Source organism: Crocuta crocuta, unplaced genomic scaffold (genome assembly GCF_008692635.1).
Source record: "Crocuta crocuta isolate KB4526 unplaced genomic scaffold, BGI_CrCroc_1.0 scaffold53, whole genome shotgun sequence".
Lineage (NCBI taxonomy): Eukaryota > Metazoa > Chordata > Mammalia > Carnivora > Hyaenidae > Crocuta > Crocuta crocuta.
In genome coordinates, this window is record NW_027529432.1 from 2,540,720 (window position 1) to 2,550,565 (window position 9,846).

The window sequence follows — 9,846 nt, forward strand, 5'->3', positions numbered from 1 at the left end:
CTTCTCTGAGACCTTCCTGGGGCCTAGTATCTGGGAGCTCAGTGAGCCTCTGCTTCTCAGGACTTCCTGCCCCGGCCCCCACCGTCGTCCCTGCCACATCCACAACCTCAGGCCACTGGGAGACGCAAGAGGCGGCCACGGACACAGCGGAGGACGTCGGCGGTGGTGCCGACAGATGGGATGATGAAGACTGGGGCAGCCTGGAGGTGAGCGGGGCTGGGGGGCCTCCCCAGGTGACTCCCGGGTAAGTCCAGGTCAGAGGTTACAGGCTGCCTTCAAGCTCAAGTGGCCTTGGCCGGTCACGCCCATCCTCATCTGCACAGCATCCCTGCTGAGTAGGTGTCACCAGTGGCCCTTGGGGGTAAGAGTTGGCAGCTGGGCCCTCAGGGGAGCAGGGGCGGGGATGGTGGGCAGTTTGGGGGACAGCGCATTCGTCTTCCTCACTCTCTTCTGCTCCCTGTTCCTCTGCCAGTAGCTCCAGGGATCAGTAAGGAGAGGCCACCCCCAGGCCTGTGGGGGATGGGCTGAGGATGGAGTGGGGCTACCCTGATGGGAATGGGGGTCCAATTTCCACTCTGCTGACAGCAGTCTCGGGTCTGAGGCCGTGGGGATCGGTGTGGAACATGCAGATCTCATTCCCCAGCCTCCGAGGAGTGATGGCATGTCCACTCTATAGACGGGAAGCAAGGCTTGAGGAGCAAGTGAGATGGAATGCCAAAGAAGAAAGGGTGGAGCCCGAGGCTGGGAAGGGGCTGGCAGGCCTGCTTTNCCCGCCCTGCAGCAGGAGGCCGAATCGGTGGTGGCCCCACAGGAGGACTGGAGCACGGGGGGCCGAGCCAGCCGTGCCGGGCAGGTAAGCAGAGTGGGACAGGGGTGTTCCTGTCGGGGTGGGGGGAGGCCAGCCCCCTGCACCCCCACCATTGGGCACTACCTCCCCGTCTTCTGCAGACCAGCAACCTGGACCCAAAATCCGAGTCAGACTGGAGCAGCTGGGAAGCCGAGGGCTCGTGGGAACAGGGCTGGCAGGAGCCAAGCCCCCCGGAGCCACCGCCTGAGGGCACACGGCTGGCCAGCGAGTATAACTGGGGTGGCCCGGAGCCCAGTGACAAAGGCGATCCCTTTGCTGCTGTGTCCTCGCGCCGGGAGGCTGGCGCCCAGGTACTTGGCCCCTGTCCCCGTGAGCGTTCATTCCGGGGTGGACCTCTGCCGGGGAGCCCACCTCCACTGCGGCCAACCTTCCCTTTCAGCCAAGACCTGATTCATGGGGTGACGACAACTGGGAAGGTCTGGAGACAGAGAGCCGTAAGTGCTTCTTTCCCCCTCTCGGGGCTGACAGACTGGGGGCAGGGGCAGGCCCCTGTGGGGGGCAGGCGCAGGCCCCTGTGATCCTGAAGCCCTCAACCCGTCTCCCCGGCTCCTCCTCCTCCTCGCAGGGCAAGGGAAGGCCGAGCTGGCCCGGAAGAAGCGTGAGGAGCGTCGGCGGGAGATGGAAGCCAAACGTGCGGAGAAGAAGGCAGCCAAGGGCCCCATGAAGCTGGGAACCCGGAAGCTGGACTGAACTTGCCACGTGGGCGCTGGTAGCCGCGGAGAGCAGGCCCCGCGGATGTATTTATTGTACAGACCATGCCAGCCCGGCCAGCCCGGCCAGGCACATCTCACGTGTACATAATCAGAGCCACAATAAATTCTATTTCACACACCTGTGCCGGGCTCAGTGTAGCCCCTCCCAGGAGGCTTGGGGCTGGCGCTGCCCCGCGGAGTCCACGCCCACCACAGACGTGAACATCAATTCGCTTGGAAAGCCGAGAGTGCAGAGGCATGATTTGATTTATCAGTTTCCAGGAAACGCCCTCTGGGAGGAAGGCCGTCATGAGGCCCAAGCTCCGCGTGTGAACGGGGCGGCGCCCCCTCAGAACTCGGGGCGCAGGAAGGGGTCTAACAGCCCTGGAAAGCTCCTGGGTCCGAGCCCCGAGTTGGAGGTGAGGCGGGAAGCTGAGTTCACCCCGAGGGTCAGGAAGGAACCCCTCGCTGATGGCCGGGGGGGCCCCGTTAGCGGCGGCGCTGGGGCACGCAGGCCCCGTGTGGGCGGCTGCGTGCGAAGCCAGCTTTGCAGACGCAGCGGAAGGAGCCGCTTGTGTTCACGCAGCGCTCGCTCTTGCATAGCAGCCCACGCTGGTTCAGTTCTCGGCACTCATCGATGTCTGCAGGTGGGGGCGACAGGTGGGAGCTTCGCCAGGGCGCCAGCGTACGCAGCCCCCTTAGCGTGTGGCCTCCTGCGTTACACAGGGCCCCGGGCCTCCCCCGGCCCCTCCACCAACGTCGGGTCTTGGCCTGGGTGCCACCCCCCCGCGGCCCGGCTCACCGACACATCGCGCGCGAGAGGCATCGAGCTGGAAGCCGCCGGGACACTCGCACACGGCGCCTCCGGGCCGCGGCACGCAGCGGCCACTCACGCAGCGGCACTCGTCCGAGTCCTCCTCCGAGCTGTCCTCTTCTGTGCCAGCGGGGAAAATGCAGACATCAACCTACACCTCCGCCAGCAGACCTCCGGGGACACCCCGCCCGCAATCCCCCGCCTGTGTCCTCCCTCCATACTCACCTCGAGGGGGCTTCCCTAGCAGCAGGGGGCTCGCATCCCAGAAGGAATTGCTCTCGCTCTGCGACGTTGGGCACTGGGACCCTGGGAGGGGCGGGACGGTCAGCCACACTAACGCAGCACCCTGGCTCCCGCCCCCGCCCCCGTACTCCTCCGCAAACCCCTTCGCGGAGGCTCACCGGAGCCGCGCGGCGGGCAAGGGCGGCACTGGGCTCCCCAACCGCGGCCCTGGCGACAGCAGCAGTCGTCGAAGGTGAGGGCTGGCCCGGCCAGGGGTCCCGCGCACATGCCATCTTCTCCGCGCTGGGCCCAGCACACGTCCCGTCGCTCCGGGGCACGCTCTGCGGGGGGAGACCGGGCATCAGCTGGAGGCCCCAAACCAGGACAGGAGGCCCGGCTCCATCCAACCCTCGCGGGGAGCCGCGACCCCGGGGCTCCACCACGCGGACCAGGCCCTGGAATCGGCCCGGGACAACTCTCGCCCTCACCGGCTGGGCTCTCGGGGAGCTGGCAATCGCGGCCGGAGGGCCCGGGCACCCAGGGCGGGCGGCACTCGCAGCGGTAGGAACCCGGCAAGTTGACGCAGCGGCCAGGGCGGCAGGCTGCGGGGTCCTGACACTCGTCTACGTCTAGGGTAGCGAGGGCATGGGTGGGGGTGGCGGTCACAGCTCGGCCCAGCCCCCGCTCCCCTCCCTGTTTCCCCAGCCGGCAGGCCCGGGCCTCACCCATCTCCTCCGGGCTCAGACACTGGCGCTGCGCCGGGCTGTACTCGGCTGGGGGCGTGCAGGCACAGCGGTAGCCGCCGCGCGTGTTCTCACACACTCCGTTCCGGCAGTTGGACTCGTCCAAGCACTCGTCCACGTCTGCGGGGAGGAAGAGCGCGAGTGGAGGGAACCGGCCCGAAGTCGGGCGGTTGTGCGTGTCTCCCGGCTGCACTCCCACCGCCACTGGGACCGTCTGCGCTCACCCACGCACTCCAGTAGGTTCCCGTCGTAGTAGAAGCCTTGCTTGCAATAGCACTCGTAGCCGGGCTGCGTGTTCACGCACTTGCCCTCCTTGCAGATCTCTGCCCCGAACAGTATACACTCGTCGATGTCTGCGGAGTGACAAGCCGTGGGCGCCCTGCGGCCTCTACCTCCCGGGCGCGCTCAGGCAGGCAGCCAGCCAGCCAGCCAGGGAGGTGTGGGCGGGGCTTACAGCGGGGGCGGAGCAAGCTCAGTGGGAGAGGCTTTTCCTGGGGCTGACGAGAGCGTAATAGGGGCGGGGCAGACGATGACGGTGTGGGCGGGGCTTACCCCAGTTATCACTACCGACCTTGGTGGGCGGGGCGGGGCGCGTCCGGCGGGGGCGGGGGCGGGGGNCCGTGCTGGAGCTTACCACGGTGGGCCGGGATGCCATAGTTGACGATGTTGTTGTCTTGGGTGTAGCCCTTCCCGTCCGGGCAGAGACTGTGGAACTCGGCTGAGGGGAGAGAGCGGCCGTGGGGAAGACGGGAGGCGGGACTGAGCGCGTGCGTGCTCCTGTCGGAGCGCTCCGCCTCATTTCCCACCTATACTGGGAGGGGCCGTTTCCCGCATCCGTTTCCGAACGAAGAAACTGAGACTCTGGGGAGGGCGAAGGCCTGCCCGGCTCCTGACCTGAGCTGTACACCGGGCAGGGATAGATCTCGCAGTGGTCTCCCCAGCCAGCCCCCAGCGAGCAGCAGCACTCCTGCTGGGTGACATTGGTGGCCAGTACACTGTCGCAGAACACCGTGTCATCGAAGTTAAGGTAGCACTCCTTCTTGTGGTGGGGCTGCTCCACCTCTGAGGGGAGGGGAGGGCAGCTCAGGGTCCCGCAGACGGCCTTGCCCACCGACCTCATTGCCCTGCGGCCCCACACTCCCTCGATCCCCTCAGCCGCCCTGTCAGAGCCAAGTTCCAACCTCAACGTGAGGTTCAGGGCTCTCCCGCACGGCCCAGCCCCGGCGGACTCTCAGGCAAGAGGGATTTCTTCTCGTTCCCCAGATTCCAGAGGGTGGGCAGGATGCGTCTCTGGACCCCAGCTGCAGCTCAGGGGAGCTGTCTAGTCTGAGGAGGGGCCCAGAGGACACTCACCCTCACAGCCGTGCTGGTCCTGGGTGGGCGTGAAGCCCTCGTCACAGACGCAAACGTAGGAGCCCTGCAGGTTCTCGCAGGCCCCGTGGGGAAGGCACAGGCCCGGGTCCTGGCTGCATTCATCTATGTCTGTGGGGAGCGAGGGGAGCAGGAAGAGGCCAGTCCCTCCTTGCGGAGCCGGAGGCGGTGGGGACGCGTGTGCCTCCAGGGACTCACACAAGTTCGGAACCCGGAACTTGCACTTTGATCTCAGAGCACACGCAACAGAAGTGCACTAGTGCCTGTCTGTGCACGTGGGTAGACGTGTGCACATTCCCTGTATTCTTCCCAAAACCTGCAGTGGCTGTTACTGGCAGCAGAACAGAGTCTTCACTCTCAGCTCGGCATTCGAGGACTTTGAGTCTGGTCTCCTGATATCTTTCCGTTTCATCATCCCGTACTCTAACCACCGACACCCCAACCCTATGTTCAGGGCCCTCTCCCCTAAAATCACAACCAGCTCCCTCCAGATCTCCGTGCTCTGCATACAATGTTCTTTGGGCCTGGAATGCCATCCCATGCTTCTCTCTGCTTAGGGAACTATTTATGCTCCCGAGGACCATATATATGTTCCAAGTTCCAATTCAACGGTCACCTCTCCCTTGCAATTAATCACTCGTCCAGACCTCTTTTGGCACCCAGCACCCTGAACAGTATGAATCAATTTATATGTCAGCCTCCCCAAGGGGAATTCCTGGGTCACTGCTCCATTCCTAGTACATAGCATAGAAGCTGGCAAATAGTAGGTTCTCTGTCAACTCCTGTCCGCTAATACATGTAAGGGTCACCGCATAACTACGTCATTATTACTATTGCTATTGTAGGTGGAGCGGAGGGGGGGAGTGAGTGGGTGGATGGACAGATGGATGGAAAGACAGATCATTAGTGTATCTAGGAGATCACTGCCATTCCTTCTGAGGAACTCTCAGCCAATACCCCCATACCTTGGCACTTCCTGCCGCCTACCAGCCGGTGCCCCTGAGGACAGAGACATCGGTAGGAGCCATTGGTGTTGATGCAGTCACCGCCAATGCAGGCAGCAGGAAAGTCACACTCGTCAATGTCTGTAGGGGACCAAAGAGGTGGAGAATCTCGGAGCTGACCCCACTCAGCCTGAGGCTGCCAAGGCTCCCCGCCCAACGTTCAGTCTGGGGGTCAAGTCTACACCCCACGCCCGGGATGCCGGCTGGATACAGGAGTGCCTGACTTGTTTATAGGTAGGCCCCTGAGCTTGGAGCCTGGGCGTAGAAGTCCCAGAATAGGCAGGAACAAGTTAATCCCCAGCTCTAGGCCCTACTTACCCTCGCATCGGCTCCGGTCTCTCGACAGATGGTAGCCGGAGAGACACTGACACTGGAAGGAGCCTGGCGTGTTGGTACAGATGCCATTGTCACACACATCCCCGGCCTCGCACTCATCCACATCTGCAGGGCACAAGGTGGGGTCAGCATGGGGATGGCCTTAGGCCTCTGCCACCCTTTTCCCACTCGTGCCTATGGCGTGGGGCACTAGAGCAGAGGCCAGTGGAGCTGCAGGGAAACACAGGACCCTAACCCCCCTCCATGTGATACACCATCCCCTAGTGACCAGGCCAGGTGCTGCCAGGGACCCTGCACCATGTCTGAGTCCAAAGAGCTCAAGCCTCACCAACCTTCATCCATCCTCTCCAAACAAGGACCCCCTGCCCACCCCTCTCCCCACACTGCCCTGATCTTCCTTGCCCCAACTGCTCTCCTCTTCCCCAACCCGCCGTGGCTCCCCTTCTGCCCATGTAAATAAGCTCCTCTGTTCTTTGTCCTTCTCACACAATAATTTCTTCTGCTTCGGCAGTAAAGGAACTTGGCTTTCCCCTGAGAGCATTGCTTCTCTGCAGTCATTTCTGCCAGAAGCCGGTTCTTGGCCACACCTCCAACCTCTTCCAAATCACGCTTGGCCTCTGAGGTGCACCTGACCCCATGCCAGCCTTCACTTTCTCTACCGCTGTCAGCACTCACCCTGCTGGTCTCTCTCTCTCTGTCTTGCACCCCATCCTAGAAGTGTCCCACTGTCTCTGCTAGTCTCAAGTCCCCTACCTTGCCTTCTTTCGCAGGGGCCCATGAACATCTCTCCTTCCTCCTCACCGGTCTGGCAGGACATGCCTGCCTCCGGGCCCCCAGATCCTGGGTGCTGAGAGGGGTGCAGGCAGCTGCCAGGCTGTGCGCCTTGGGCCACAGCCACTCCCTCTGGCCTCTGGCCCCGCCCCATCCTTAGTGTGGCAGGCGCTACCCTCCCCCACCTCCCAAGCCTGGAGCCCCTAGACAGCTCCCATGCCCCTGGGCAGTCCCAAACCTCTACTGGTCATTGCAAGTCCCCTACCAGACTCCGGCCCTTCACTGTTCATTGAGAAAATTGAGAGTAATCTCTTCTAACCTCCTGAAAATCATTGCATCCGTTCCCCTCTGGCTCCCCTTAGAGCAAGGGAGGGCCCTTTTCCTGTCCACCGCCCCACCGCCGGCTGCCCTTGTCATCCCCTGGCCCATTTTCACGGCATCTCCTCAGCATACAGCCCGAGACCCCACTCTGGAAGCCCCAGGTTTCACTCTTCCTCACTTGCTAGCTGCCAGAAAACTCATGCCATGGAAAACACCCTGTCAAGGCCACTACTAGGAGGTTTCTCATCTTACCACTTAGGCCTTAGTTTACAAGAACCTCCCTGTTGCCTTTGGCTCATCCTCCTCCGCCCTGGAAGCCTCTCCTCCGCCAGTGTCTCAGCTGGTGCTCCCTGGGCCTCCTCCCATCCCTCCTCCTCCATCTCCTGTTCCTAGGCCCCTGCCTTTTGCTACTGTGATATTGTCCACAAGGCTCTGTGAGGCTCCCCTCACTGGCCTCACCCTCCTTGGCTGAGAAGACGCACCCTAAGGCTCCAAGTCCCCCAAAGTCCACAGTTCCGGGAGGGGGGGTTGGCTCAAGGCTTCCAATCTGTATGGCCCACCTCCTGCCGTCATCTCCGGCCCAAAGGCCCGCAGGGACCACCCACTCACCTTGTCCAGCATCAAATTTGGGTGTCTTCCTTCTCAAATAGGCACTACCTCCAGACACCCTGCCCCAGTGGACAGCACCACCACAGAGTCACCCAAACTAGACACCTGGAGGGTCCCTTGTTCCCCTCCCCCCTCCCCTGGACCAGGTAATCTGCTTTAATATTTCTCTACTATCTCATCATCTCATGACCATCCTCAGACAACTTCTCTCATCAGGTCCACCACCATCTGTCCTGAGTCACCAGTAGAGCTCCGGCCACCCTCCACACTCAGCATCAGGGAACTTTCTAGAACAAATGGTGGATCTTGTCACCCTTCCCCTGAAAAGGCTTCAGGGGCCTCAGAGCACCCACAACCTCCTGGGCAGGGCTTAGAGGGGCCTTCCAGGGGCTGAGGACCAGGGGCTGGGGTCCTGCCCCTCCACCAGCCAGCTCAGCCCCCACCCTCTGCTTATACCTTACACTTCCCTGCACATTCAGTGCTGTTTTCCCACCTCTGAGTCTGCTGGTGGTGACTTCCTTTGCTTGGCTAATTTCTATTGGTCCTTTAAGACAATTCAGGTCTCCCCTCCTCCCCGCCCTGCACCCAAATTCCATCCAGGCCCACAGCTTTGCACTCTCTGGTCTGTGTCTACTGTTGCCCAGTTTCTCTGAATCCCAGATCCAGCCTGCCTCTTGGTGCATAAGAAACATTAGCGCAAGGGCGCCTGGGTGGCTCAGTCGGTTAGGTTAAGTGACCTACTGACTCTTGGTTTCCGCTCAGGTCATGATCTCACGGTCACAGGACGGATTCCACACTGAGTGTGCAGTCTGCTTAAGATAATCTCTTTCCTTATCCCTCTGCCCTTTCCCTCTCTCTATAAGAAGGAGGAGGAAAAGGAGGAGGAGGAGCAGTGCAGAGGGACTACTAACGCCCCTCCCCACTCTTTTATATCTTTTTCCCCCTTTGAATGTAAGTAACCTGCTTTGCAAAAGCAGCTTCAAGCCTTGCCTGCGAAGACCCTTCCTACACCGAAATTCTGGCGGTCCTTTCATCGGCTAGGTTCGCTGAGAAAATGAGTGGCTAGATCAGTGAACTGAAGGGTCAATTGGCTATGTCCTGCCCACTGTGTGACAGACTCGGTCCCCAGCTTGCGCGCGGCGTGGGTGCGGGCGGCGCTGAAGGGGAGGGCTGGGGCTCACCCAGGCAACTGCGGCCGTCGGGCGCAGGCGCGTAGCCCTGGGCGCACGTGCAGCGGAAGGAGCCTGGGAGGTTTTCGCACCAGCCGGGCGAGCAGGGGCTGCCCTCGGCGCACTCGTTCACGTCTGCGGCAGAGAAGACAAACCCCGGTCGCCACCCCACTGGGCCTGGCACTGTGCCGGCGTGGGGGGTCTCCCCCGCCCAGCATGGGGTGGGGGGGCGCCTGCAAGACGACTCTCACGAACATAAACTCTGCCCCTGCCCTAACCGGACCCCGAAACTGACCTGTCGCCGGGACCACTCCCGGATGGGCCCCGCCCACTTGCCTTCGAACCCGCCCATCCGGGACCTAGGCCCCGCCCTCACCGCGGCAGGCCCCGCCCCCCTGGCTGCGGTAGCCGGGCTGACAGGCAATGCACTTGAAGCTCCCGGGTTTGTTCTCGCATTTGCTATCCGGGCAGGAGCTGGGGTCTCGGCACTCGTCGATGTCTGCGTGGGTGGGGCGAGAAGGAGGGAGACCCGTTTGGGGACCACGTGACCGACCCGGCACTCAGTATCCTTGGCAGGACCTCCCTCCGTTACGGATCAACGGGGTCAACTGGGACCTCGGGGCTCCCGCACCCCAACCTCTGAGAGGCCCAGGGCTGGAGTCCAGGCCCTCTGCCCCCACTCCAGGTCGAGGGACAGCTGAGGACCCCCCGTCGGCCCGGATGGGGTCTCCCCCACCTTCGCACATGGGCGGTCGTGAGGCTTTGAGCCGGTAGCCGGGGTAACAGCTGCACTTGTAGTGACCGGGAAAGTTGAGGCAGAAGCCGCCGTCGCCGCACAGGTGGGGCTTGGCGCACTCGTTCAGGTCTGCGCAGGGGGAAGAGGGCGCGAGGGGAGCGCCAGGGGCGGCGAAGGCGGTGACGCGGCC

The 9,846-nt window shown here is 62.6% G+C and overlaps 2 protein-coding genes across 8 annotated transcripts in view; one reads left to right on the plus strand and one right to left on the minus strand.

Moving 5' to 3' along the window:
• The window catches only part of SCYL1 (SCY1 like pseudokinase 1), an 11,051-nt gene extending 9,352 nt beyond the window's left edge, over positions 1-1,699 (plus strand). For 2 of the 5 annotated variants that reach the window (XM_077759785.1, XM_077759787.1), the window contains exons 13-17: positions 61-206; positions 782-853; positions 949-1,158; positions 1,248-1,302; positions 1,434-1,699. In XM_077759785.1, coding sequence (XP_077615911.1) covers positions 61-206; positions 782-853; positions 949-1,158; positions 1,248-1,302; positions 1,434-1,558 — 608 coding nt within the window. In that variant the 3' untranslated portion in view covers positions 1,559-1,699. Of the gene's footprint in view, positions 1-60; positions 207-781; positions 854-948; positions 1,159-1,247; positions 1,303-1,422 lie in introns of all 5 variants that reach the window. The other 3 variants (XM_077759786.1, XM_077759789.1, XM_077759788.1) reach the window with 3 other exon arrangements.
• Positions 1,573-9,846, minus strand: part of LTBP3 (latent transforming growth factor beta binding protein 3) — a 17,209-nt gene continuing 8,935 nt past the window's right edge. Inside the window, exons 14-28 of one of the 3 annotated variants that reach the window (XM_077759783.1) lie at positions 9,657-9,785; positions 9,297-9,419; positions 8,933-9,055; positions 6,033-6,155; positions 5,676-5,795; positions 4,693-4,821; positions 4,234-4,401; positions 3,974-4,057; positions 3,564-3,692; positions 3,322-3,459; positions 3,085-3,225; positions 2,776-2,937; positions 2,600-2,680; positions 2,363-2,491; positions 1,573-2,201 (exon numbers count right to left, since the gene is read on the minus strand). In XM_077759783.1, the coding sequence (XP_077615909.1) occupies positions 2,050-2,201; positions 2,363-2,491; positions 2,600-2,680; positions 2,776-2,937; positions 3,085-3,225; positions 3,322-3,459; positions 3,564-3,692; positions 3,974-4,057; positions 4,234-4,401; positions 4,693-4,821; positions 5,676-5,795; positions 6,033-6,155; positions 8,933-9,055; positions 9,297-9,419; positions 9,657-9,785 (1,931 nt within the window). In that variant the 3' untranslated portion in view covers positions 1,573-2,049. Of the gene's footprint in view, positions 2,202-2,362; positions 2,495-2,599; positions 2,681-2,775; positions 2,938-3,084; positions 3,226-3,321; positions 3,460-3,563; positions 3,693-3,973; positions 4,058-4,233; positions 4,402-4,692; positions 4,822-5,675; positions 5,796-6,032; positions 6,156-8,932; positions 9,056-9,296; positions 9,420-9,656; positions 9,786-9,846 lie in introns of all 3 variants that reach the window. The other 2 variants (XM_077759782.1, XM_077759784.1) reach the window with 2 other exon arrangements.